At 40.4% G+C, this 27,848-nt stretch overlaps 2 protein-coding genes and 1 long non-coding RNA gene across 4 annotated transcripts in view; 1 reads left to right on the top strand and 2 right to left on the bottom strand.

Annotated features, from left to right (window-relative positions):
- The window catches only part of plat (plasminogen activator, tissue), a 14,692-nt gene extending 1,601 nt beyond the window's left edge, over window positions 1-13,091 (top strand). Inside the window, exons 2-15 of one of the 2 annotated variants that reach the window (XM_077003406.1) lie at window positions 1,713-1,801; window positions 1,916-1,958; window positions 2,548-2,679; window positions 4,785-4,895; window positions 5,079-5,253; window positions 5,325-5,416; window positions 5,530-5,704; window positions 6,674-6,759; window positions 7,054-7,116; window positions 7,246-7,450; window positions 7,629-7,765; window positions 9,203-9,343; window positions 9,471-9,619; window positions 9,729-13,091. In XM_077003406.1, the coding sequence (XP_076859521.1) occupies window positions 1,739-1,801; window positions 1,916-1,958; window positions 2,548-2,679; window positions 4,785-4,895; window positions 5,079-5,253; window positions 5,325-5,416; window positions 5,530-5,704; window positions 6,674-6,759; window positions 7,054-7,116; window positions 7,246-7,450; window positions 7,629-7,765; window positions 9,203-9,343; window positions 9,471-9,619; window positions 9,729-9,890 (1,734 nt within the window). In that variant the 5' untranslated portion in view covers window positions 1,713-1,738 and the 3' untranslated portion in view covers window positions 9,891-13,091. The remainder of the gene's footprint in view (window positions 1-1,712; window positions 1,802-1,915; window positions 1,959-2,547; window positions 2,680-4,784; window positions 4,896-5,078; window positions 5,254-5,324; window positions 5,417-5,529; window positions 5,705-6,673; window positions 6,760-7,053; window positions 7,117-7,245; window positions 7,451-7,628; window positions 7,766-9,202; window positions 9,344-9,470; window positions 9,620-9,728) is intronic. The other variant, XM_077003407.1, reaches the window with a different exon arrangement.
- Window positions 10,930-19,864, bottom strand: LOC143512750 (uncharacterized). The gene is made up of 6 exons (XM_077003408.1): window positions 19,811-19,864; window positions 19,009-19,068; window positions 15,439-15,495; window positions 14,630-14,686; window positions 13,803-13,876; window positions 10,930-13,704 (listed from the first exon to the last, which is right to left on the bottom strand). Exons 1-6 carry the CDS (start codon window positions 19,830-19,832, stop codon window positions 13,600-13,602), a joined length of 375 nt encoding a protein of 124 aa, XP_076859523.1. The 5' UTR covers window positions 19,833-19,864; the 3' UTR covers window positions 10,930-13,599.
- Window positions 19,865-25,086: 5,222 nt separating this feature from the next.
- On the bottom strand, window positions 25,087-26,930 carry LOC143511651 (uncharacterized). Its single transcript, XR_013130215.1, has 3 exons — window positions 26,871-26,930; window positions 26,069-26,128; window positions 25,087-25,162 (listed from the first exon to the last, which is right to left on the bottom strand). It is a non-coding gene; the product is annotated as an uncharacterized LOC143511651 (long non-coding RNA).
- Window positions 26,931-27,848: the final 918 nt, after the last annotated feature.

Below are 27,848 nucleotides of genomic sequence, written 5' to 3'. Positions count from 1 at the left end.
ATAGGATCTGTATTATTGTAAAATGAATGAATATACATTAACTAATAGAATTATACAAATAAAATGTATATACACAGAGACAATGTGAGGATATAGCAAGTTAACGTTAATACCAAGGTTAGTTGAGGGGTGATGGGGCACTAACAGCTGTGAACCCCATGCTGGAGGAGTGGCTTCAGCCGATCCCAGTAATGACATCCTTCTGTTATGAAGAGTGCAATCTCAGGAATCACAAAAGTACTGCGCTGCACGCTCACTCACAGGCCTTTGGTATTTAGTTATATACCTATATATACACCTTAATATAGCATAACTCGGCAGTGGAGCCACAATGAGAAAAGGAAAAGCACATTAATAATTTAACATTACGTGAAACAACTGTTAAGTTCATTTTGAAAGGGACTGAAGTTCATCAGGCTGTCAGCCGTGTTGGCTCTTTTTGTATGTCCATGGCCAGGAGGCTCTGCTTGAAGGCCTGTTAGAGAGAGATTAGTTATTTGTCGTCTGTGCTGTGTAAGGAGCCGCCCACTCTTGCCAAGTTTAAATGGGATAGTGAGCCAAAACTCTGCTGTCCATTATCACGCATGCAGCAATCACACTAACCAGACACACATCCACCCACACATGCAGACATGCATGTGCGCACACACACACACATTCATTTGTCACAAGACACAGGTTATGTGTGTATGATCTAATTTAGATTGAACGAAGTGTGTGTGTATTACAGATGTCTTCCAGATGGATTAGTCTTCTCCATTGGTCACCACTTGGGTTTCCTTTCTTTTCTTGTAACTGAGTCATTCTACTGACCTGATTTCTTTGCTTTACTTCACTTAGGAATGTCGGGCTGTCCCACTAACATTGCGGCTTCCCTTTTAACTCTCCAGCTGTGCTGTTTTCCCCTCATTTCAAATACATTTGGGGATGTTTAGTGGATTGTAAGCACTCTTCCAATCTTTTTAAATTGTATGTAATGGTCATTTAATGGTCCTTTATCTTATTTGGCAGTACTGATAGAGATCATATAGAGAGGAAAATGATTTTGATAAGGATATGTCTGATTTCCTCACTGCTTTTGACTCATAAAGGAGCAGCGTATAAGCTTTAGCTGCATCTAGTGCGGAGGTTGTAGATTCCAACAAACTGAATACCCCCTCACCTCTCCCATGTTCCAGTTATCTATAAATCTGTAAAACTGTAGCTTAGGCTACAGTATTGTTTATCCTTTATATCTGCTGTCACCTGTCATTATTTCATTTAGCTTATTTGCATGTGCTAAAATGTGGGGTTTCAAACATCTCACACCACAGAATGGTTAGCCAGAACCAGCAGCAATCACTGATTCTTCTTTTTGATATAGCATCCAAACACCACTTTACACCAAAACATTAAAACTGTCACTTCAGTGTAAAAATGTAAAAGGTGTTCTGTAGAGCCAGTGTTTGGTTTGTTCATTTGGTGCTACGATAGGAACATGGCAGCATATGGCACAATTTTTGCTGTTCAATTTTCACAACAATTTTAGAGTTATGACTGGTATATGAATGGGTTTACAAGTGTGATGAGCCAATGTTCATGTAAACAATTTCCTGCTAAGAGATTATTCAAATCTAGAAATCCCCCTAAACAGACAGACAGCCGCACACACACACAACATTGGTTGATTTTAGGAAGTGCCTTCTTTAAGTGTTTTTTTAATCTTTCATCAGTTCACCCAGAGACCTGAACCAGAATCATGAATGTAATACCAAAAGTGCTGCTGCTGTTCCCCGTCATCTATTGCACTTTAGCTGACGTGGTAAGGCAATGTTGTTATGCTCATGCATATGGGACACACTATGGCTTAAAATAAGCCTTTTAAATCATCACGTTAAAAGGGTAAACTCGATATGTTTCATTGTCTCATTCTCAGGATTTGCTTCGCAGGGAGAAGCGAGGAACACGTAGCTACCGAGGTGTGTCACACTGGGACCTTTTGTCTTTAACCCCTCAACCCCTGAACTGACTGTCATAGATGTCACACAGATTACAATTCATTTTTACATTGTACATTAAAAAACCTTAATCCAACCAGTAGGATTTGCCTCCTACTGCTGCAAATGTGAATACTGTAGTCCAAACTGGGTTAGCCATCATGACCACTAGGTGGAGACAAACTACCTGAAACTGCACAGACTCCACATGTGGGCAGTAAAGAGAAACACTACAGCCGCTGTCCTGTGAAGATAGCTTTTTAGTGACATGGCCTGACACCCCAATTTTAACAATCCTCCCAGCTCAGTCCAGATCCCATGAGACAGTGCTTTTTGTCTTCTGTTCCTCAGGTCGTCTCCTTCTATCTTTGCCACTGTGCTGTTTTGCTTTGTGTCTTAATCTTTCTGTCATGAACAGGCGTTTGTTTTTTGTAATCGTCTCAGTTTGTGTAATTAGAGAGAAAAAGAGTGTTTGTCAGGGTTGTACTTGAATCATTGTAAATTTGAGGGTTATTTGAACTTTCTTCTCTGTGTGCCTGTTTGTTTGTGCACGTGTGTTGGTGTCTGTTAGACCAATGCGCGGACACGGACTCGCCTGCTGTCAGAGAGACAGGAGAAAAATGGCTGCGTTGGAGGGGCCAGAGAGTGGAGTACTGCCGCTGCTCCTCGAGAGGAACACGCTGTCACTACATATCCGTCACTAGTGAGTTTCACACTAAAACGCACACTGCAACAGTATGACTTTTTACATTAAAATGTTTCTCTCAGAATGGTACACGTAGTATATTAAAGCCCTTTAAAAGGCCACAGATGGAAAGATTGCATTCAGAACACACTTTGATGCAGAATCCTGATAAAAAATGTAAGCCATATAGTAAACTATGTTATTAGTTCAGATGTGACTTATTTCATACCAAATACATGTTATTGAAAGGCCATTTATTGAGGTATGGTCAGTAGGTCTGTCAGAGCGAATGTTAATTAGTTAATTAGCATGTTAATTAGTTCTCACATGTTCATATTATAATAAAATATTCAGTTCTATCGTACTGTTGCACTGCTTAATTTCATGTTTTCTTGTTAGAAACATACTTGATTCAGCACATCAACATAGTAACAAGACCATCACGAGTTAAAAAAGGAAAGGAAAGACATACCTAACTGATATCAAAACAACAACATCCCAATGTAATATAAATGTCTACAGAGTTTATGTTAATCCAAATGGACATAAATTAATACTGTAAATGTTGTGTTAACACTGGGTTTTTGCAGCCTAAACTGTTTAGTACTATGTTAAATATTTATTAAATATATATTTAAATATAATATATGGGGCAGACAAGTAGAATACTCAACACTGAATGGCAAGACCTGTGAGGGTTTTAAAGCAGACGGGTAATGTCCAACAGGTGTTCTTAACTAAAGAGGGGCGTGTCAATACGTTGGTGACTGAGAACAGGGAAGAGGTGTGGCAGTGATGTGTTGTGGTGTGGGCGTCTCCCCTGTGCTCAGAGACCGGCCTTCTGTGACATTATGAATAATTTTTACCACAATTTTTTATTTTTACCATTTTCATTATTTATTTTATTGTATTTTCAATAATATAGAAACTGAGAAGTTGCTGCAATTGAGGTGAACTCAAGGCGTTAAATATAATTTAACTGCTACAACCTAAAATTAAAAAAACAAAAATTAAAAGTAACATTTGTTCTATAAACCTAAATAAGAAACATTTTTATTGAAGCAAAAATAAAAAATTGACACCAGTAATAATCATAGTCATAATTGCTCAGGGGCTGCTCGTAAATCTCTTTGTAAAACAATCTGAATGCAAGAAATTTTACTGTAAATGCAAAGCTAAAGTGAATTCTAAAATTTACAAAATGTTTACTGCCTCTGTTCTAACTACAATGGCATATTTTTGCATGTTTGAATAGAGACATGTAGCATGTGTTATATTTTATTAGCTTTTGTTGCTTTTATTAGCCTACTCTCCAACTACTAAGTGCATATGGAAGTGCTTGTGTTAATTAGAGTGGGTCTGAGGTTTGGGTGAGACACAACTATTTTGGAACCCCTCCTATTTTTATGACACAAAAGGATGTCAAATATGTTCACACACATGACTCAAATGTGAAACTCCACCCTATGGGCCAACCCTAAAAGCCTAAATAAACAACAGGATTACATTAATCCTTAAACAGGGGTCCAATTTAAGGTTGGATGAGAGGGAATGTTATACCCCTAGTAGGAAAAAGAACCCCAAACTATCCCCCTTTAAAACTGGCATTGCCCTTTAATTCCTTGTTTGATACATTTGTTACATGATATCAGGTAAGATGGCTATTATCAATATTATTCCATTCATAAATGAGTTCTTCACACCAAATCACGATTGGGGCACAATACTAACCACCGATTTGAATACACTAGGGGGCGATTTGACCACTTTCCTCCCCAATACAGTGGTCTATTTAGTTCAGTGCATACATCCTCTGTTGTTGCTCAGACTTGGACAGACAAAAGATATATTATTTAATGCTCCACCTTTCAAGCTCAACACCCACCCCCCATGTGCCAGCTGAAGCTGACCACCCCCTGATTTTCTTTTTATTTAATCAATGAATACAGTAGTTCTTTAGAATACTTTAGAATTACAAGCCATGCTTTTGGTGTTAAATACCTTGATGCCTATATAACTGTTCCACAAACACAATTTGTAAACAAACATTAAACAATATGTGTGGATATAATACATGTAATGCAGGTATGATTTCTATGTCTCCCCCACCTCTCTCTCCATAGCATGTTATATGTCAAGGTGTTACAATGGAGGTTCATGCAAGGCGGCAGTACGCTCCAGTGACTTTATCTGCCTGTGTCCACCCGGCTTTACTGGACAGCAGTGTGAGATTAGTGAGTACAAACACACACACACACACACATGCACCACACACACGCACCACACACGCACCACACACACACACACACACACACACACACACACACACACACACACACACACACACACACACACACACACACAATAATATATTATAGTATTTCTCTGCTCACACCTACCTATTATTTTTCACTTAGATTTGAATGAGAAGTGTGTGACTGGGCAGGGGTCTAGCTACCGCGGTACCTGGAGCATCTCCATCTCAGGTGCAGAGTGCATCAACTGGAACTCAACATCCTTGAGGGGGAAAAAATTCACTGCCAGGAAGGCAGAGGCTGCCACCCTGGGCATGGGCAATCACAACTACTGCAGGTACACTCAGCCACACAGACACAGGACAACACATGATTGCTGTAATACTGATGGTTCCTTTGTTCGTTCAGGAATCCAGATGGAGACTCCAAACCATGGTGTTATATTTATAAAAAGTCCCAGATTGCATGGGAGTTCTGTTCAGTGCCAAACTGTGCTACAGGTGAGACAAAGACACCCATACTTACACATAAACAAAAATTACACACAAAAAATAGGCACAAACACTGACGCATACACCAACATACACTTAACACAGTGTTGTGTCTCCGTTAGCTCCTGCTTCTGAGTGTGTGAAGGGATCAGGTCAGGCCTACAGAGGCACACAGGCCAGCACTAAGAGTGGTTTGAAGTGTCTGCCTTGGGATTCAGCTGCTGTCTCTCACAAGTTCTACACAGCCTGGAGGCCAAATGCAAGAGATCTGGGTCTTGGTAGCCACAACTACTGCAGGTAATCACACACACATATTACACACTCACATATGCACACAGAGCCATGTTTTTTCATGATACTAGTAAAGATATATTTGTCCCTCACATTAATAATCATATAAGTGGAGACACTTTCAAGTAGAAGCTGAAACACTTTCACTTTGTACATTTACAGGAAAACCAAACCCACATACAATGAATGGCCACTTTACTAGAGACACCCATCTGGTAACATGCTGGTCTTCCTTTGGCCTTCAGGTCTTCAGTTCTTTAAGAATAGGTGTTGAAATTGTTCTGCAGGAATCCTAGCTCATTATAGCTTGTTACAAATTACATGGAGGTCCTGACAAGCTCTGTAAGCCTGTTCTACCTTGTCTCAGAAATGCTTTGTAGGATGGAGGTCTGGGGACTGTGAAGACCCCAGACCTCCATCCTACATCCTGAAGAAAAAAACTGCCAAATTCTTACCCTCCTATTATTATGGTGTACCAGACAGTAATCTTTCCAGGCAATGTTTTTCCATTTTTTCCATTTTTGTGGTCATTTGCTCACTGGAGTCTTTTTGTTTCATATTGGCATACTGGACCGGGCTAATATTGCACCAATGACCATACTTCATACAAAATCAATCAGATCACAGATTTCCCTTTTCTATTATTCTATTAGAAAAGCTGAGCTACAGAAAATTTGTTCACCCGATTTTATGTTGCATTGCGAGGTTATGTTGCATGCAGGGAAGCTCCAATCACGAGAGGGCAGGTGCCTCTAATAAAGGCCATTCAATGTATGTACATGGAAACATTTGCTGCTAGATACAATTACATGCAAAACTGAACACAGGGATTGAAAAAAACTCTGTATCCTGTATCCCATCCTATGACACTGTACACATATATACACATATACCCACATGCACACCCATACAAACAGACACACACACACACACACACACACACACACACACTGACTTTTTTCTTTTTCTTCTCAGAAACCCAGATGGTGATCTCGGCCCTTGGTGTCATATTTATAAAGGTCCCCAACTGACGTGGGAACTCTGTAATATCACAAAATGCTGTAAGCTCATACCATTTCCATAGTGACACAATATTATGGTCCACTGGTCAGTCTGCTTTTCATGAGTTAAGTTACTCAAAGACAGCATGAGGTCATATTACACACTCAATAATTTAATGATGACATAATATGAAACTGGAGTCAGTGATGGTAATACTCTGTCAGACTAACTAAACACATATGGATTTCTTGTGTAAAGTTAAAACAAATATCCAGTGAGCCTGGCTTGCCAGTGTGTTTGTAAGTGTAAGAAGTTATCTGTGTTTCTAACCAAGCATGTTATTTTTACGTCAGCGAGAGGACCCTCCACAATCACCACCCTTGGGCCAAGAGCACCACTGACCACCTCCAACCGAGGTGAGTCAAGACCAAAGGATCACTTTCTGTTCCTTGGGCATGTCTCCCTTGTTTAAAACAAGTTTCCTGTTTCTCTGTAGATTTGAACTGACGCACATCTTAACGTGCATTGCTCCCTCTGTCTCTCAGGGTCATGTGGTCAGCGTTCTGGAAGTCCCAGCACTCTGCCCATGTTCAGGATACGAGGTGGTCAGCTTAGTGACATCAAAGAGCAGCCCTGGCAAGCTGCTATCACTGTATACATTCCACGCGCCAAAAAACACAGCTTCCTGTGCGGAGGCGTCCTGATTGACTCCTGCTGGGTCCTCTCTGCTGCCCACTGCTTCAATGAGCAGTAAGCAGACTCATGTCATGTCCCATGTCAGCCACAACAATCCACAATCCAAAACTGTGTTGTTTAAAAATATTTATTACTGCAAGGATAAACCTCAAACCTGGGACATTACACACTAATGTATTTGTCTGTATTAATGGATAGTGATCTAATTGTTATACTGTGTTTATGCATTTAGGTTTACTGCTTCCCGGCTGAGTGTAGTTTTGGGCCGAACATTCAGGCTCCAGAACTCCAGTGGTGAGCAGATCTTTGATGTGGAGAATTACTGGATCCATGAAAAGTACATTCATGAAGATTTTGACAATGACATAGGTGAGCCTGTGCTAATGTGTATCACTGGGTCAGGGATAGGCAGCTGGCGGCCCGCGGGCCGCACACGGCCCTCGTCCTCACTCAGTGCGGCCCGCAAATAGAACAATAATAATTTAATAATTAAAAGAAAAAAACCGATAGAGCAGGACTTTTTTGTTCGTCACGTAGGGCTACGCCCCCCCTCTCCCGTGTCGGTGTTGGTCCTTGCCCAGTTATCCCGCCCTGCGTGTCTGTTGCCCTGGTTTCCCTCTGTCTGCCACGCCCGTCATTGTGTTCAGTTGTGTCTAGTTTAGTCCTGTGTACTTGTATCTCTGTGTTTCGCCCGTTGTCGGTTATTTGTGGTTTGTTCGGTTTTGTGGATTATCTCTGTCATCCCTGTTCTGGTATTTTCCGTCTCCGTTGTGTTTCTTCGTTGTGAATGGCTCTCCTGTTACGACTCCTGCCTGTCCTGTTGACCACTTGGACGGCTCTCCCGTTTTGACCCGTGCCTGTACAAACGACTTCGCCTATGGAATTTCCCTTATTAAATCTCGCTCTTCTCAGCGTTTGTGTCCGCCTCCTCGCTCCGCAGCGCCCTACGCGTTACAGTTCTTTGATATGTGTCACGGAACAGCTCCGGACCCTTCCCTGTGGGCGTGTCATATCGTCGTCTACGTGCGGTTATGTCCATGTTTGTGGGTTGTTTGTGAGCGTGTTCGTTTGTTACACCTGTGCCTTGTCTCGAGGTCACGTGGGTCTGTGTAACTCACCTATATAATGTGCGTTCACGCAGTGTCTTGTGCTCGTCTTTGTCTAAAGCTACGTGTCTGCGTGAGTGTGATTTAGTGCTGCTCGTGCTCCATCCGGAGCTTATACGTCTATTTGTAATAAAAGTTATATGTTCACCGTAATCGTCTTGGTGCCTGCCTCCTACACCCGGACGTTACAATATGAAGGAGTTCAAATTCCTTTTTGCACTTTTTTATTAAGCAAATGTTTTGTCTTTGTTGCTTATTAAGGACATGTTAATGCATTTATATGCAGAAAATAGATGTATGTTGGTGCAATAAACATACAGATCTGAATTCATTTAAAATATGTTCTTATTGAGAATAATTTGTAGTGTCTTTCATATCCAATTATTTGAAGTGCGTGTTCATGTGGCCCTCCAATAATAGTGCTGAAAAAATTTTGGCCCTCTTTATCATAAGTTGCCCATCCCTGCACTGGGTGGTAGAGTTGTGAACCAGTTTGTGCCTAGCTAAAAATAAAAAATAAAAATACTAACCTTAACGTAATGTGATATAGCTTGGATTCAGTGTTAAGCTGATTTTTACATTTTAATATGAGGTTCTTACGCATGTATCAGCCTTTTCTAAACAATTACATTTACAAGAAAATGCTTGCAGTGAATATGTATCCTAATTTTAAATGTCAAATGCGCTTTTTCCACTATAGCACTGTTAAAGCTGAAGAGTGAGAATGGCATATGCGCTGTGAACTCTCCAGAGGTGCTGCCTGCCTGCTTACCGGACCCTGGTCTGGTTCTTCCGGACTGGACGGAGTGTGAGATCTCAGGCTACGGCAAGCTGGAAGAGTGTAAGGGACCCACTCTTGCTGATTCATGGCCTAAAAAGCATTCTATAAGATGATAAAAGCAACATAATAGGAGGCCACTTCACAGTTAGTTTGCATTTGACAAGGTGCCTTCTCCCTATGTCCCCAGTCTCTCCATTCAATTCGGAGCAAGTTAAGCGTGGCCACGTGCGCCTGTGGCCTCAGGAGCACTGTGTGCCGGAGAGGCTGTCCGGACGCACAGTTACGACGAACATGCTATGTGCTGGGGACACACGTGGCCTGGACGATGCCTGCAAGGTAGCTGCACTGGGCACCTTCTAAACACAGCCATGTGCTGCATGTGGGAGTACGGTGGTGTTGTTTCATGTTGACTGTGCTCTTTCTAAGTCTGGCTTTTGTTTGCTAGGGGGACTCGGGTGGTCCTCTGGTGTGTGAAAAGGATGGCAGGATGACCCTGGTGGGCTTGATAAGCTGGGGTGATGGCTGCGGGAAGAAGGACACACCAGGCGTGTACACGCGAGTCACCAAATACATCAACTGGGTTTCCAGCAAAATGAAGTTGAACTGAGCCTGCGAGCCAAGTGAGCGACTGAACACTCCATGACACGAACAGTAATGAAGCTGCACGGATGAGTATCATAAAAATTAAAAGAAGTGCTAGAAGATCTTATGGAGGTATGATATGGGTACTGGAAGACCTCTGGAGGCCCTGAACCTTGGGGGTGGACATGATGCACCATTTGTAGATGGTGTCAGTTTAAATTAAGAGACTCTGGCTCACCTAGCCTCATATAACCAGCGCACTTTACAGCACCAAAGTGACCTTGCCTTTGTCTTTGTATGCATGGTCAGCCTTTAATCATGACCTTTGCATGCTTTGCATACGCAGTATTTGGTGAGATAAATCAGAGTATATCACAGTAGTGTGTATTGATGGGTACATAACCAAAAAGGAATGATGCACAGCCATTTCAGATTTGAATATTTATTAGGTTAAAATGTCTTAGTAATATTAATAATGAGAATTAACAAGAAGAATTCATGTTCAGGTATTCTGCATATATCAGGATGTACTTGTATATGAATAGGTGGAGTAATTCAATTCAAACTTTTTATTGCTCACCTACAAATCCCAGGTCTTGCACCCCTGTACTTAACTGAAGTCCTACACACATATTCTCCTATCTACACTAAAGTCTTTTAATCTTGGCCTTCTCTCCATCTCGAACTTTAAACTCTGTAGGGGGCAGATACTTTAACATCTTGGCCCCTGTATTTACTTTGTTCTTTTAACTTATTTCTTGGGTCAGATGTGAGTATGTGAGTATTTGACTGTAGCACTTCAATTCAGATTCATTTTGATAAACATTTTTAGAAACAGTAAACATCTGCTGGGTCAGAGATAAAGAAACTATCACTCATTATTTATTTCATGAACTGTATTAGTGTTCTATATTGTCAATTTTTTTTCTGCTTTATAAACTTAAACTATGTACTTTCAGTATCAGATCAGATGTAACACCTAATTACTGGACTAATTCTGGATGTTAAATTTTACTGCTTTTCTGTAATGGCTACTGTTGTTTTATCCAGCATATATGGAGTAGCTATTAATGTCTGTTTTTTTTTTTATTCCATTTGAATTTTCAATTAAACCTTTTTAATGAAATTGAGGCTGTTCAACTTTTATTTAATATGCACAAAAAATAACCCCAGACATAATCCAATGGTAGAGTTGAAAGGGGCGTGGCGAGGGGTCCCTGTACACCAACTCTGCTGGGTTGTAAACTGGTTCTGGCATGTCTTCTTTGAGTTAACTGTTATGTTGAGAATGTGTCTAGTCATTCTCTGTATTCTTTTTGTAACTGTTCTACTGCCACTAATAAAGTGTCAGGGCTGGGTCCAGGACCGTTCCCCCTGTCGCCACGAGGAGGAGTGCGCGACTTAATGCGCAAACGAAACGCAATCAACAGTGAGGACCTGCAGCTGTGCCTTCCCCTATTTAACAGGCACAGTTGCAGTGCCTCACTGCTGAGTTGTTCGTTGCCTCTCGCTCGTACTGCCAGCCGGTATTTTCTCCAGGTTCTCTGTGTTGGTCTTCGCTACCACGCTTTTCTTTTCGAGTTTTTTCTCCTGCGCCTTCCCTGGCCTACCTCAAGTTTTCCCCCCCTCTTTATCCTTCCTATCGTTTGTTTCTTTGAAGGGTTCTTAGTTATTTTTTCCCAAGCGTCACGCTTCAGCCAGCTGCCCCTCACTGGCGTTTGTTACTTTGTTCGTTTGTGCGTCTGAGTTTTGCTGACACGTTGAGTCTTTCCTCCGTGTGTTTTTTGTTTCTGAAGTTTATTATTTTGTTCGTTTGTTCTCCTTTTTGCCGACACGTCGAGTTTTCTCCTCCGTGTATTTTCTGTTGGTTTTCAGAGTTTTTATCTCTGCTTTTGTTTTCTGCTTTTCCCGCTTATCGCGGAGGTCTCAGTTCATTATTAGTCCTTTGAGTTTGCTCCTGAGTCCATCTAATACAAACCCCGTGAGTCCTCTGTGTTCAGAGGTCTCACGTTACATAAAGTGGATCAAAGATAAATTAAAACTGCTTGTTCTTCATGCAGGTGCTATGAGTAAAAAAATCATCTTAATGTGTACGAAGCTTGCTGACAGTGGATTAAATTTTTGTTTCTTTTATTTTTTTTCTTTATTCTCTTCCAGTTTGCAGGTCCTTTATTCTTTATCCAAATTACAACTAGTCATTTTTATTCATAAGATGTTTTTCAATAGTGTCATGCAGCATCGCCAAGAAGACCACAACTCCCAAGAGCCCCAGCAGCGTCTGCTCGTTATTGAAGTCACCTGTCTCTCTACACAACACTAGTGTAAAGCCTTGAGATGTCCCATTCACTTTGCAAAGTATTGCATACAGATATTTGACAGCATACCAAGCGTTTATTCTTGTATCCTGCGTGTTTTCAAGGTTCGACCCTGTCTGTGTTTTTTATTTCCCTTTTTGGATTTGCCCTTGTTACCTTTGCTTACTATTGATCTTCCTTGGTATAACTTCACTTGGACTGTATATATATTATGGGATCGGATTAAGTGTATTGGTGTACTCTCTGGTTTTGAGCCTGGGGAACTTGGAAGTCGCTCTTCTTAATTAACCCTGGTTTAGTGAAGTCTGCATTTGTCTGCGTTTGTACATGTACCAGCCATCACGAACAGGATTGACATTTCTGGTAACTTAGAGTTAGTTTTAATATTTGTAATTGGATACACACCCAAAAACAAGCAATCACCACACCATGAAACAATGTGGCTTGAAAAAAGGAAAAGCAAGATAAGCAAAAAAAATTCTCTTTTCTTTGCTTAAAGTCACAAGCACAAAAATGGGATCTGTGACACAGCACAATTCAGGGGACTACAATTCCCAGCAGCTCTCACCTCCATGGATGAGATTTGCATCATCAGATGTTTTAACATCAACTGTTCCTCATTTATTCATCACTATTTTAGAGACTCGGTAAAATCAGTATGCTGTGAAGTACTACCAATTTCTGTGTTTTGATTCTGATTGCTTATTCTGAATTTGAACCTGGTTTGTCCTGTTTCTTGCCTGCCCTTTTTGGATTTGTCTATGCCTTCAGATTGTCTTTTGAATTTTCAACTTTTTGCTTGTTCTTCTTGACTCAGATTTTTTTTAATTGTCTTTTTGGCCTCTGACTGCCATTCTGGTTTTGATTCTTGCCTGTGTCTGACTACATTGATTAAAACAAATTTTACTGTCTGCAAGTGTCTGTCCTGTTTTGGAATGTTACAGAATGTTTCGCATTCCCATCAGATGGCAGACATAGAGGCTCTGAAAGCAGCTTCCTCGGGGCCAGAGACTGGGACAGTCTTGGACCTACTAGCAAAACTGCAGATAGAGACCCAACAACAAATGGCTGACGTGACTAATCGTATGCCAGAGTTTCAGATAAAATTGCAGGTGCAATCTGATTTTAGGCTATGCGTGTGCACAACTGAATGTAATTTTGGATAAGTCTTACTCTAGATGCTGCACGCTTGCGTGTGTCTTTGCACTTTTTTTTTAAACAATTAGACGTTATGGTTAGCTAAAGTACCACAGATAATAATATGTACCACCCAAAGCCAAAGAAATGTTGAATACTTGTGTCAACTGCAAATACTTATGTCAGCACCCCAAATATAGACTTCATTGTGAATATGAAGTTACAGATAATTAGCTATTATAGATTTGATACAAAATTTGAAAACTAATTGCATTTCTAGTATTAGGGAATTTGATTTACTCTCTGTTTTTTTTTAATATTTTGGATGTGAAATGAGGAATTGTCACTATTCTGCTTTTTAAAAACTTGCTCCACTATCTGAGAAGCCTGCAAATAAAGAGAAAAGACAATGAAAAAATGGTCAAAACAAAAGGAAACTTTCCAGACGTTGCTGGTATGTAAAAACTCTCAGCAATCTCACTCACCATGTTAAAAATTGCTTGCTCTGGTGTGTCTGAACTTGCTCTGATTTGCACACTAAAGACCACTATGGAGAAACCTGCCAGACACAGAGATCAACCAAGTCTTTTAGTGCATAGAGTTATAGTGCAGTACTAGCACACGTGCAGTGACAAGATCTTGGGGCAAATGAAATATATTCTTATATATATCAAAGATATTCTTTAAAGCTGGGACACAGTCAGAAAAACTTAAAAGCCCAGGAATGTAGGAATACGCTTTTAACTAGGATGGACATGTTGCCACATTAGCAGAGATTTAGAGGGAGAGAGAATAACTATTACAGAGGCTCTTTCAAGAGCTGTCTGTATGAGGTGTAAATTATTAACTTCTGCTACTGATACTGAATAGGTGACTAAATAGTGGAAGGTAGAGCCATTGGAAAACCAAAGTTTTTGTATGAATTTGTTGTGTGAAACAGCAAAAAAGTGCCATTGGACAAGAATAACATGGGCACTCCATACTACAGACACTACAGCATCCACATTAGTGTCTTTCGTCTTCTACATATTCTCTGTGATTTTATAATTTACTGTCATTTATTACTGTGCTCTGAGCTTTTACTTAAGCCTCTTGATGGTGCTATATAAAAGGTAAGATCTTAAACCAATAAAACATTATTATTTCACATCAAGATATCACCGTTAATGCCAGTAGAAAATTACATTCTTTCCTCAGCTTAAAATTCATTATATTAATAAACATAGGCTTTATAGTTTCATAGGTTCACATTACATAATATTATGAAAACCTCTATAGTAACACATTTGTATAAATAAACAGATATACACACCTGTATTTGAGGATGTCGTCATGGTCTGATTGGTTGGAGGCAGAGCACTGGAATTGGCTGAAATAGGATGCATGTAAATTAATGTGTACCGGTAATAAAAACATTTTTCAAGTATGACATCTGAGTATATACATGTCTTTGAATGGCTGCCTGGAATAAAGATTCTGTGGAGATGAGAATTGCTGTAATACTAAAGGTTGTGCTACAGTATGATGATGAAGTGCTTAATCCTGGAAATAGATAAACATTGGGCACCAGTCTCTGTAGCTTTTCATTATTACCAATTAATAAATGCTTTCTTGTGATGCATGTCACACTGCCATACAGCTCCCTACAGAACCATTAGAAATATCTGGTTTTTACTCAGTAGTCTTACATTGCATCAGTCACTTTCTCTTAGGCATGATCTATGAGAGTGTTTCAATTTACAGTGAAAGAGTCAAAGAAATAGTTCATATGCAAACATAAGCAAAGTACACAGATAAGCAATACTCAATAATCATAAAAAAATACAATTAATATTAACACAGTCCACAAAGGACATTTTCCCTCAGTTTGCTTGACAACATTTGGAAGATTAGACCAATACCATGTAAAATTATTTGAATTCTAGATAATAATTTGAATAATAATTCAAATTCTAGATATGTTTTAATTACTGGTAACTCCAAGAGAAAATTCTGCTGAGTTATTTCCTCAGCCTCATTGTGATGTCAAATCCATTATATTAATATAGAAAGGTTTATCCACATTTGCTATTATTCTAAAAATCTCTAAAGTAAGCCATCAGAATGAACACACACACTCACCTGTTTGTGAGGACGTTGTCATGGTCTGAGTGGTTTGAGGCTGAGCACTAGAATTGGCTGGAATAAGATGCATGTAAATTAATGTGTATTTAAAAACACTTTTCGAATTTGACATCTGAGTATATACATGTCTTTGAATGGCTGCCTGGCATAAAGATTTTGTGGAAATGGGTATTGCTGTAAAACTACAGGATGTGCTACAGTATGATGATGAAGTGCTTAATCCTGAAAATAGATAAACATTGGGCAACAGTTTCTATAGCTTTCCATTATTACCAATTAATACATGTTTTCGTGTAATGCATGCAGAGCCGGAGTGACTAATCGGGAGATTCGGGAGGATTCCCGATGGGCCGGCTCATGTCAATCTCTAGTTTGGGACAATTGGGAGGGGAAAATAATTTTGGGCCGGATTTGGGCATGAAACTCCCAGGCTGAAAAAGTGTCCCACTCCGGCCCTGAATGCATGTCACACTGGCGTACAGCTTCCTACAGAACCATTAGAAATATCTGGTTCTTACTCAGTATTCTTACATTGCATCAGTCACGTTCTCTTAGGCATGATCTATGAGTATGTTTCAATTTACAGTGAAAGAGTCAAAAGAAATAGTTCATATGCAAACATAAGCAAATTACACAGATATACTTAATAATCATTAAAAAATACAATTAATATTAACACAGTCCACAATGGACGTTTCCCCTCAGTTTGCTTGACAACATTTGGAAGATCAGACCAATACCATGTAAAATTATTCGAATTCTATATAATAATTCGAATAATAATTCAAGTTCTAGATATGTTTTAATCACTGGTATTTCCAAGAGAAAATTCTGCTGAGTTATTTCCTCAGCCTCATTGTTATGTCAAATCCATTATATTAATATAGAAATGTTTATCCACATTTGCTATTATTCTAAAAATCTCTAAAGTAAGCCATCAGAATGAACACACTGTCACGTAGGGCAACGCCCCCTCTCGTAGCTGTCACTCTGGGTTCCCTCATGTCCGTGTTCCCTGCCTGTTTGTCCCGCCCTGCTCGTTGGTTTTGATGGATTCCTTGTTTGTTACCACGCCCCTGTGTCATTGTCATCACCTGTCCCTAGTTTTGTCCTGTGTATATTAGTTCCTGTGTCTCCCAGGTCTAGTGGTCGGTCTTTTTGTTTTTTGCTGTGTTTTGCCTGTTCGCCCTAGTACCGCTGTTCCGTGAGTCTTCCTTGTTGTGTTCGCTATGTCTGTCTGTATTTCATGTCCTGACTGCCTGCCCGGTTTGACCCATGCCCGTTACATCGACTCTGCCTATGGAATTTCCTGTAATAAATCTCGCTCTCCTCAGCGCTTGTGTCCGCCTCCCTGTTCTGCCCCGTGCAGATCGTTACATAAAGACCGACCTTACAAGGACACAGCGAGGGAGCGAGACTCTGGTGAGTTTAATCGCTGTGATGAGATGTTGGCTGGTTCGGTCCAGTTCAACTCTCCGATATCGCAGCGTGAACGAACCAGAGACAGAAATTCCCCTGGCGCTGTGGGAACACGGAAGTCTCGACGCGCACCAACGAAAGCCCAGTCACTTTCGGTTTCGACTGGCTTTCGCGTCGAGACTCCTGTTGAGCGCTACGTGTCTGCCCGGCTTGATCACTATAGGGAGGAGAAACCTATAGTACAAGTCGCAGGCAGACGGATTGAGTGCACAGACTGGCATTTGCTTAACCCTCGGTTGGCTCTCGATGGCGTCTGCGAGCTCCCGACGCCTCAGAGGAGGCGGAGCCGTCGCAGAGAGAGCCACCGAGGGGCTTCTGTGTCTGTGTATTCTTCCAGGCTCACCCAGGACCCTGAGGAGGAGGACCTACCGCCGCTGACCCCGCCAGCTATACATCACGACACCCCCAAGTATTTTTTGGGGGGGAGTACAAGCCACGTCGGCTTGGCGGTCACGCCCCCCGATGACGTCAGTATAGTGGCTCCGCCCCCCGAGGACGTCGGCTTGGCGGACACGCCCCCCGAGGACGTCGGCTTAGTGGCTCCGCCCCCCGAGGACGTCGGCTTAGTGGCTCCGCCCCCCGAGGACGTCGGCTTAGTGGCTCCGCCCCCCGAGGACGTCGGCTTGGCGTACACGCCCCCCGAGGACGTCGGCTTGGCGTACACGCCCCCCGAGGACGTCGGCTTGGCGTACACGCCCCCCGAGGACGTCGGCTTGGCGTACACGCCCCCCGACCGCATCTCCTCACCCCAGGTTCCAGTTCCCGCGGCCCGTAGGCAGTCCGTGCCGGTTCCTGTCCCCGCGGCCCGTAGGCAGTTCGTGCCTGTTCCTGTCCCCGCTGCCCATCAGCAGTCCACGCCGGTTCCTGTCCCCGCGACCCTGGAGAGGTCGTCCACGCCGGTTCCTGTCCCCGCGACCCTGGAGAGGTCGTCCACGCCGGCGCCTGTTCCCGCTGCCCGCCAGCGGACCCTGCCTGTTCCCGCTGCCCGCCAGCGGACCCTGCCTGTTCCCGCTGCACGCCAGCGGACCCTGCCTGTTCCCGCTGCACGCCAGCGGACCCTGCCTGTTCCCGCTGCCTGTCTGCCGGCTCCTGTTCCCGCTGCCCGCCGCCCGGCCGCACCTGTCGCCCCAGAGACTGTGCTGCCCACGTGTGGGCTTGGACTCAGTGTGTTGTCTGCTCCGCCCCGTGTTCCTGCCTCTATGCCTGTGTCCCCTTTGCTCCCGTGTTCCATCCCTGGTTTTGTTTTGGTTCCTGTCCCTGTGGTTGTGTCTGTCAAGGTCTGTGTTCCTGTTCCCGTGTCTGTTTCTGGTGGTGTCGTCTCTGTCCCGGTCCCCGTGTCTGTTCCCCAAGTTGTTACCCACCTTGTTCCTGTCCCCGTCACCATCGTCCAAGCCGTGTTTGCCTCAGTGTTTACCTCTGCCCTGTCCCCTGGCCCCGCTCCAGTGTCTGTCCCCGGTCCTGTCCTGTCTGGCCCTGCTCCTGTGCCTCGCCCTGGCCCTATCCGGTCTCCCTGTGTCCCGTGTCATGCCGTGTCCCAGGTCCCTCGTCCTATTTTGTCTGGTCCTGTCCCTCCGGTCTGTCCTGTGTCCGCTGTCCCTGTCCTGTCTGCCCTTGCGTGCCCCGGAGTGGCACGCTTTGAGGGGGGGTTATGTCACGTAGGGCAACGCCCCCTCTCGTAGCTGTCACTCTGGGTTCCCTCATGTCCGTGTTCCCTGCCTGTTTGTCCCGCCCTGCTCGTTGGTTTTGATGGATTCCTTGTTTGTTACCACGCCCCTGTGTCATTGTCATCACCTGTCCCTAGTTTTGTCCTGTGTATATTAGTCCCTGTGTCTCCCAGGTCTAGTGGTCGGTCTTTTTGTTTTTTGCTGTGTTTTGCCTGTTCGCCCTAGTACCGCTGTTCCGTGAGTCTTCCTTGTTGTGTTCGCTATGTCTGTCTGTATTTCATGTCCTGACTGCCTGCCCGGTTTGACCCATGCCCGTTACATCGACTCTGCCTATGGAATTTCCTGTAATAAATCTCGCTCTCCTCAGCGCTTGTGTCCGCCTGCCTGTTCTGCCCCGTGCAGATCGTTACACACACACACTCACCTGTTTGTGAGGACGTTGTCAGGGTCTGAGTGGTTGGAGGCAGAGCACTGGAATTGGCTGCTATAAGATGCATGTAAATTAATGTGTATTTAAAAACACTTTTCGAATTTGACATCTGAGTATATACATGTCTTTGAATGGCTGCCTGGCATAAAGATTTTGGGGAAATGGGTAGTGATGTAACACTACAGGATGTGCTAGAGTATGATGATGAAGGGCTTAATCCTGAAAATAGATAAACATTGGGCAACAGTCTCTATAGCTTTCCATTATTACCAATTAATACATGTTTTCGTGTAATTCGGCACACTGCCGTACAGCTTCCTACGGAACCATTAGAAATATCTGGTTCTTACTCAGTAGACTTACATTGCATCAGTTACGTTCTCTTAGGCATGATCTATGAGTGTGTTTTAATTTACAGTGAAAGAGTCAAAGAAATAGTTCATATGCAAACATAAGCAAATTACACAGATAAGCAATACTCAATAATCATAAAAAAATACAATTAATATTAACACAGTCCACAAAGGACATTTTCCCTCAGTTTGCTTGACAACATTTGGAAGATTAGACCAATATCATGTAAAATTATTCGAATTCTAGATAATAATTTGAATAATAATTCAAATTCTAGATATGTTTTAATTACTGGTAACTCCAAGAGAAAATTCTGCTGAGTTATTTCCTCAGCCTCATTGTGATGTCAAATCCATTATATTAATATAGAAAGGTTTATCCACATTTGCTATTATTCTAAAAATCTCTAAAGTAAGCCATCAGAATGAACACACACACTCACCTATTTGTGAGGACGTTGTCATGGTCTGAGTGGTTTGAGGCTGAGCACTAGAATTGGCTGGAATATGATGCATGTAAATTAATGTGTATTTAAAAACACTTTTCGAATTTGACATCTGAGTATATACATGTCTTTGAATGGCTGCCTGGCATAAAGATTTTGTGGAAATGGGTATTGCTGTAAAACTACAGGATGTGCTACAGTATGATGATGAGCTGCTTAATCCTGAAAATAGATAAACATTGGGCAACAGTTTCTATAGCTTTCCATTATTACCAATTAATACATGTTTTCGTGTAATGCATGCAGAGCCGGAGTGACTAATCGGGAGATTCGGGAGGATTCCCGATGGGCCGGCTCATGTCAATCTCTAGTTTGGGACAATTGGGAGGGGAAAATAATTTTGGGCCGGATTTGGGCATGAAACTCCCAGGCTGAAAAAGTGTCCCACTCCGGCCCTGAATGCATGTCACACTGGCGTACAGCTTCCTACAGAACCATTAGAAATATCTGGTTCTTACTCAGTAGTCTTACATTGCATCAGTCATGTTCTCTTAGGCATGATCTATGAGTATGTTTCAATTTACAGTGAAAGAGTCAAAAGAAATAGTTCATATGCAAACATAAGCAAATTACACAGATATACTTAATAATCATTAAAAAATACAATTAATATTAACACAGTCCACAATGGACGTTTCCCCTCAGTTTGCTTGACAACATTTGGACGATCAGACCAATACCATGTAAAATTATTCGAATTCTAGATAATAATTCGATTAATAATTCAAGTTCTAGATATGTTTTAATCACTGGTATCTCCAAGAGAAAATTCTGCTGAGTTATTTCCTCAGCCTCATTGTTATGTCAAATCCATTATATTAATATAGAAATGTTTATCCACATTTGCTATTATTCTAAAAATCTCTAAAGTAAGCCATCAGAATGAACACACACACTCACCTGTTTGTGAGGACGTTGTCAGGGTCTGAGTGGTTGGAGGCAGAGCACTGGAATTGGCTGCTATAAGATGCATGTAAATTAATGTGTATTTAAAAACACTTTTCGAATTTGACATCTGAGTATATACATGTCTTTGAATGGCTGCCTGGCATAAAGATTTTGGGGAAATGGGTAGTGATGTAACACTACAGGATGTGCTAGAGTATGATGATGAAGGGCTTAATCCTGAAAATAGATAAACATTGGGCAACAGTCTCTATAGCTTTCCATTATTACCAATTAATACATGTTTTCGTGTAATTCGGCACACTGCCGTACAGCTTCCTACGGAACCATTAGAAATATCTGGTTCTTACTCAGTAGACTTACATTGCATCAGTTACGTTCTCTTAGGCATGATCTATGAGTGTGTTTTAATTTACAGTGAAAGACTCAAAGAAATAGTTCATATGCAAACATAAGCAAATTACACAGATAAGCAATACTCAATAATCATAAAAAAATACAATTAATATTAACACAGTCCACAAAGGACATTTTCCCTCAGTTTGCTTGACAACATTTGGAAGATTAGACCAATACCATGTAAAATTATTCGAATTCTAGATAATAATTTGAATAATAATTCAAATTCTAGATATGTTTTAATTACTGGTAACTCCAAGAGAAAATTCTGCTGAGTTATTTCCTCAGCCTCATTGTGATGTCAAATCCATTATATTAATATAGAAAGGTTTATCCACATTTGCTATTATTCTAAAAATCTCTAAAGTAAGCCATCAGAATGAACACACACACTCACCTATTTGTGAGGACGTTGTCATGGTCTGAGTGGTTTGAGGCTGAGCACTAGAATTGGCTGGAATAAGATGCATGTAAATTAATGTGTATTTAAAAACACTTTTCGAATTTGACATCTGAGTATATACATGTCTTTGAATGGCTGCCTGGCATAAAGATTTTGTGGAAATGGGTATTGCTGTAAAACTACAGGATGTGCTACAGTATGATGATGAGCTGCTTAATCCTGAAAATAGATAAACATTGGGCAACAGTTTCTATAGCTTTCCATTATTACCAATTAATACATGTTTTCGTGTAATGCATGCAGAGCCGGAGTGACTAATCGGGAGATTCGGGAGGATTCCCGATGGGCCGGCTCATGTCAATCTCTAGTTTGGGACAATTGGGAGGGGAAAATAATTTTGGGCCGGATTTGGGCATGAAACTCCCAGGCTGAAAAAGTGTCCCACTCCGGCCCTGAATGCATGTCACACTGGCGTACAGCTTCCTACAGAACCATTAGAAATATCTGGTTCTTACTCAGTAGTCTTACAATGCATCAGTCACGTTCTCTTAGGCATGATCTATGAGTATGTTTCAATTTACAGTGAAAGAGTCAAAAGAAATAGTTCATATGCAAACATAAGCAAATTACACAGATATACTTAATAATCATTAAAAAATACAATTAATATTAACACAGTCCACAATGGACGTTTCCCCTCAGTTTGCTTGACAACATTTGGAAGATCAGACCAATACCATGTAAAATTATTCGAATTCTAGATAATAATTCAAATAATAATTCAAGTTCTAGATATGTTTTAATCACTGGTATTTCCAAGAGAAAATTCTGCTGAGTTATTTCCTCAGCCTCATTGTTATGTCAAATCCATTATATTAATATAGAAATGTTTATCCACATTTGCTATTATTCTAAAAATCTCTAAAGTAAGCCATCAGAATGAACACACACACTCACCTGTTTGTGAGGACGTTGTCAGGGTCTGAGTGGTTGGAGGCAGAGCACTGGAATTGGCTGCTATAAGATGCATGTAAATTAATGTGTATTTAAAAACACTTTTCGAATTTGACATCTGAGTATATACATGTCTTTGAATGGCTGCCTGGCATAAAGATTTTGGGGAAATGGGTAGTGATGTAACACTACAGGATGTGCTAGAGTATGATGATGAAGGGCTTAATCCTGAAAATAGATAAACATTGGGCAACAGTCTCTATAGCTTTCCATTATTACCAATTAATACATGTTTTCGTGTAATTCGGCACACTGCCGTACAGCTTCCTACGGAACCATTAGAAATATCTGGTTCTTACTCAGTAGACTTACATTGCATCAGTTACGTTCTCTTAGGCATGATCTATGAGTGTGTTTTAATTTACAGTGAAAGAGTCAAAGAAATAGTTCATATGCAAACATAAGCAAATTACACAGATAAGCAATACTCAATAATCATAAAAAAATACAATTAATATTAACACAGTCCACAAAGGACATTTTCCCTCAGTTTGCTTGACAACATTTGGAAGATTAGACCAATATCATGTAAAATTATTCGAATTCTAGATAATAATTTGAATAATAATTCAAATTCTAGATATGTTTTAATTACTGGTAACTCCAAGAGAAAATTCTGCTGAGTTATTTCCTCAGCCTCATTGTTATGTCAAATCCATTATATTAATATAGAAAGGTTTATCCACATTTGCTATTATTCTAAAAATCTCTAAAGTAAGCCATCAGAATGAACACACACACTCACCTATTTGTGAGGACGTTGTCATGGTCTGAGTGGTTTGAGGCTGAGCACTAGAATTGGCTGGAATAAGATGCATGTAAATTAATGTGTATTTAAAAACACTTTTCGAATTTGACATCTGAGTATATACATGTCTTTGAATGGCTGCCTGGCATAAAGATTTTGTGGAAATGGGTATTGCTGTAAAACTACAGGATGTGCTACAGTATGATGATGAGCTGCTTAATCCTGAAAATAGATAAACATTGGGCAACAGTTTCTATAGCTTTCCATTATTACCAATTAATACATGTTTTCGTGTAATGCATGCAGAGCCGGAGTGACTAATCGGGAGATTCGGGAGGATTCCCGATGGGCCGGCTCATGTCAATCTCTAGTTTGGGACAATTGGGAGGGGAAAATAATTTTGGGCCGGATTTGGTCATGAAACTCCCAGGCTGAAAAAGTGTCCCACTCCGGCCCTGAATGCATGTCACACTGGCGTACAGCTTCCTACAGAACCATTAGAAATATCTGGTTCTTACTCAGTAGTCTTACATTGCATCAGTCACGTTCTCTTAGGCATGATCTATGAGTATGTTTCAATTTACAGTGAAAGAGTCAAAAGAAATAGTTCATATGCAAACATAAGCAAATTACACAGATATACTTAATAATCATTAAAAAATACAATTAATATTAACACAGTCCACAATGGACGTTTCCCCTCAGTTTGCTTGACAACATTTGGAAGATCAGACCAATACCATGTAAAATTATTCGAATTCTAGATAATAATTCGAATAATAATTCAAGTTCTAGATATGTTTTAATCACTGGTATCTCCAAGAGAAAAATCTGCTGAGTTATTTCCTCAGCCTCATTGTTATGTCATATCCATTATATTAATATAGAAATGTTTATCCACATTTGCTATTATTCTAAAAATCTCTAAAGTAAGCCATCAGAATGAACACACACACTCACCTGTTTGTGAGGACGTTGTCAGGGTCTGAGTGGTTGGAGGCAGAGCACTGGAATTGGCTGCTATAAGATGCATGTAAATTAATGTGTATTTAAAAACACTTTTTGAATTTGACATCTGAGTATATACATGTCTTTGAATGGCTGCCTGGCATAAAGATTTTGGGGAAATGGGTAGTGCTGTAACACTACAGGATGTGCTAGAGTATGATGATGAAGGGCTTAATCCTGAAAATAGATAAACATTGGGCAACAGTCTCTATAGCTTTCCATTATTACCAATTAATACATGTTTTCGTGTAATTCGGCACACTGCCGTACAGCTTCCTACGGAACCATTAGAAATATCTGGTTCTTACTCAGTAGACTTACATTGCATCAGTTACGTTCTCTTAGGCATGATCTATGAGTGTGTTTTAATTTACAGTGAAAGAGTCAAAGAAATAGTTCATATGCAAACATAAGCAAATTACACAGATAAGCAATACTCAATAATCATAAAAAAATACAATTAATATTAACACAGTCCACAAAGGACATTTTCCCTCAGTTTGCTTGACAACATTTGGAAGATTAGACCAATATCATGTAAAATTATTCGAATTCTAGATAATAATTTGAATAATAATTCAAATTCTAGATATGTTTTAATTACTGGTAACTCCAAGAGAAAATTCTGCTGAGTTATTTCCTCAGCCTCATTGTGATGTCAAATCCATTATATTAATATAGAAAGGTTTATCCACATTTGCTATTATTCTAAAAATCTCTAAAGTAAGCCATCAGAATGAACACACACACTCACCTATTTGTGAGGACGTTGTCATGGTCTGAGTGGTTTGAGGCTGAGCACTAGAATTGGCTGGAATAAGATGCATGTAAATTAATGTGTATTTAAAAACACTTTTCGAATTTGACATCTGAGTATATACATGTCTTTGAATGGCTGCCTGGCATAAAGATTTTGTGGAAATGGGTATTGCTGTAAAACTACAGGATGTGCTACAGTATGATGATGAGCTGCTTAATCCTGAAAATAGATAAACATTGGGCAACAGTTTCTATAGCTTTCCATTATTACCAATTAATACATGTTTTCGTGTAATGCATGCAGAGCCGGAGTGACTAATCGGGAGATTCGGGAGGATTCCCGATGGGCCGGCTCATGTCAATCTCTAGTTTGGGACAATTGGGAGGGGAAAATAATTTTGGGCCGGATTTGGTCATGAAACTCCCAGGCTGAAAAAGTGTCCCACTCCGGCCCTGAATGCATGTCACACTGGCGTACAGCTTCCTACAGAACCATTAGAAATATCTGGTTCTTACTCAGTAGTCTTACATTGCATCAGTCACGTTCTCTTAGGCATGATCTATGAGTATGTTTCAATTTACAGTGAAAGAGTCAAAAGAAATAGTTCATATGCAAACATAAGCAAATTACACAGATATACTTAATAATCATTAAAAAATACAATTAATATTAACACAGTCCACAATGGACGTTTCCCCTCAGTTTGCTTGACAACATTTGGAAGATCAGACCAATACCATGTAAAATTATTCGAATTCTAGATAATAATTCAAATAATAATTCAAGTTCTAGATATGTTTTAATCACTGGTATTTCCAAGAGAAAATTCTGCTGAGTTATTTCCTCAGCCTCATTGTTATGTCAAATCCATTATATTAATATAGAAATGTTTATCCACATTTGCTATTATTCTAAAAATCTCTAAAGTAAGCCATCAGAATGAACACACACACTCACCTGTTTGTGAGGACGTTGTCAGGGTCTGAGTGGTTGGAGGCAGAGCACTGGAATTGGCTGCTATAAGATGCATGTAAATTAATGTGTATTTAAAAACACTTTTTGAATTTGACATCTGAGTATATACATGTCTTTGAATGGCTGCCTGGCATAAAGATTTTGGGGAAATGGGTAGTGATGTAACACTACAGGATGTGCTAGAGTATGATGATGAGGGGCTTAATCCTGAAAATAGATAAACATTGGGCAACAGTCTCTATAGCTTTCCATTATTACCAATTAATACATGTTTTCGTGTAATTCGGCACACTGCCGTACAGCTTCCTACGGAACCATTAGAAATATCTGGTTCTTACTCAGTAGACTTACATTGCATCAGTTACGTTCTCTTAGGCATGATCTATGAGTGTGTTTTAATTTACAGTGAAAGAGTCAAAGAAATAGTTCATATGCAAACATAAGCAAATTACACAGATAAGCAATACTCAATAATCATAAAAAAATACAATTAATATTAACACAGTCCACAAAGGACATTTTCCCTCAGTTTGCTTGACAACATTTGGAAGATTAGACCAATATCATGTAAAATTATTCGAATTCTAGATAATAATTTGAATAATAATTCAAATTCTAGATATGTTTTAATTACTGGTAACTCCAAGAGAAAATTCTGCTGAGTTATTTCCTCAGCCTCATTGTGATGTCAAATCCATTATATTAATATAGAAAGGTTTATCCACATTTGCTATTATTCTAAAAATCTCTAAAGTAAGCCATCAGAATGAACACACACACTCACCTATTTGTGAGGACGTTGTCATGGTCTGAGTGGTTTGAGGCTGAGCACTAGAATTGGCTGGAATAAGATGCATGTAAATTAATGTGTATTTAAAAACACTTTTCGAATTTGACATCTGAGTATATACATGTCTTTGAATGGCTGCCTGGCATAAAGATTTTGTGGAAATGGGTATTGCTGTAAAACTACAGGATGTGCTACAGTATGATGATGAGCTGCTTAATCCTGAAAATAGATAAACATTGGGCAACAGTTTCTATAGCTTTCCATTATTACCAATTAATACATGTTTTCGTGTAATGCATGCAGAGCCGGAGTGACTAATCGGGAGATTCGGGAGGATTCCCGATGGGCCGGCTCATGTCAATCTCTAGTTTGGGACAATTGGGAGGGGAAAATAATTTTGGGCCGGATTTGGGCATGAAACTCCCAGGCTGAAAAAGTGTCCCACTCCGGCCCTGAATGCATGTCACACTGGCGTACAGCTTCCTACAGAACCATTAGAAATATCTGGTTCTTACTCAGTAGTCTTACAATGCATCAGTCACGTTCTCTTAGGCATGATCTATGAGTATGTTTCAATTTACAGTGAAAGAGTCAAAAGAAATAGTTCATATGCAAACATAAGCAAATTACACAGATATACTTAATAATCATTAAAAAATACAATTAATATTAACACAGTCCACAATGGACGTTTCCCCTCAGTTTGCTTGACAACATTTGGAAGATCAGACCAATACCATGTAAAATTATTCGAATTCTAGATAATAATTCAAATAATAATTCAAGTTCTAGATATGTTTTAATCACTGGTATTTCCAAGAGAAAATTCTGCTGAGTTATTTCCTCAGCCTCATTGTTATGTCAAATCCATTATATTAATATAGAAATGTTTATCCACATTTGCTATTATTCTAAAAATCTCTAAAGTAAGCCATCAGAATGAACACACACACTCACCTGTTTGTGAGGACG

Source organism: Brachyhypopomus gauderio, chromosome 4 (genome assembly GCF_052324685.1).
Source record: "Brachyhypopomus gauderio isolate BG-103 chromosome 4, BGAUD_0.2, whole genome shotgun sequence".
Taxonomy (NCBI): Eukaryota; Metazoa; Chordata; class Actinopteri; order Gymnotiformes; family Hypopomidae; genus Brachyhypopomus; species Brachyhypopomus gauderio.
The sequence above is the reverse complement of the archived record's forward strand: the minus strand, read 5'-3'. Positions and strand labels throughout refer to the sequence as shown.

Excerpts from the sequence above, each read along its gene's own strand:
- LOC143512750 (XM_077003408.1), bottom strand. The coding sequence starts at position 19,832 with ATGACAACGTCCTCACAAATAG. Across the intron at positions 15,496-19,008 it reads GACAACGTCCTCACAAACAG|CCAATTCTAGTGCTCAGCCT; the intron begins GTGAGTGTGTGT and ends ATCTTATTCCAG. Across the intron at positions 13,877-14,629 it reads GACGACATCCTCAAATACAG|GTTTCTCCATAGTGGTCTTT; the intron begins GTGTGTATATCT and ends TGTGTCTGGCAG.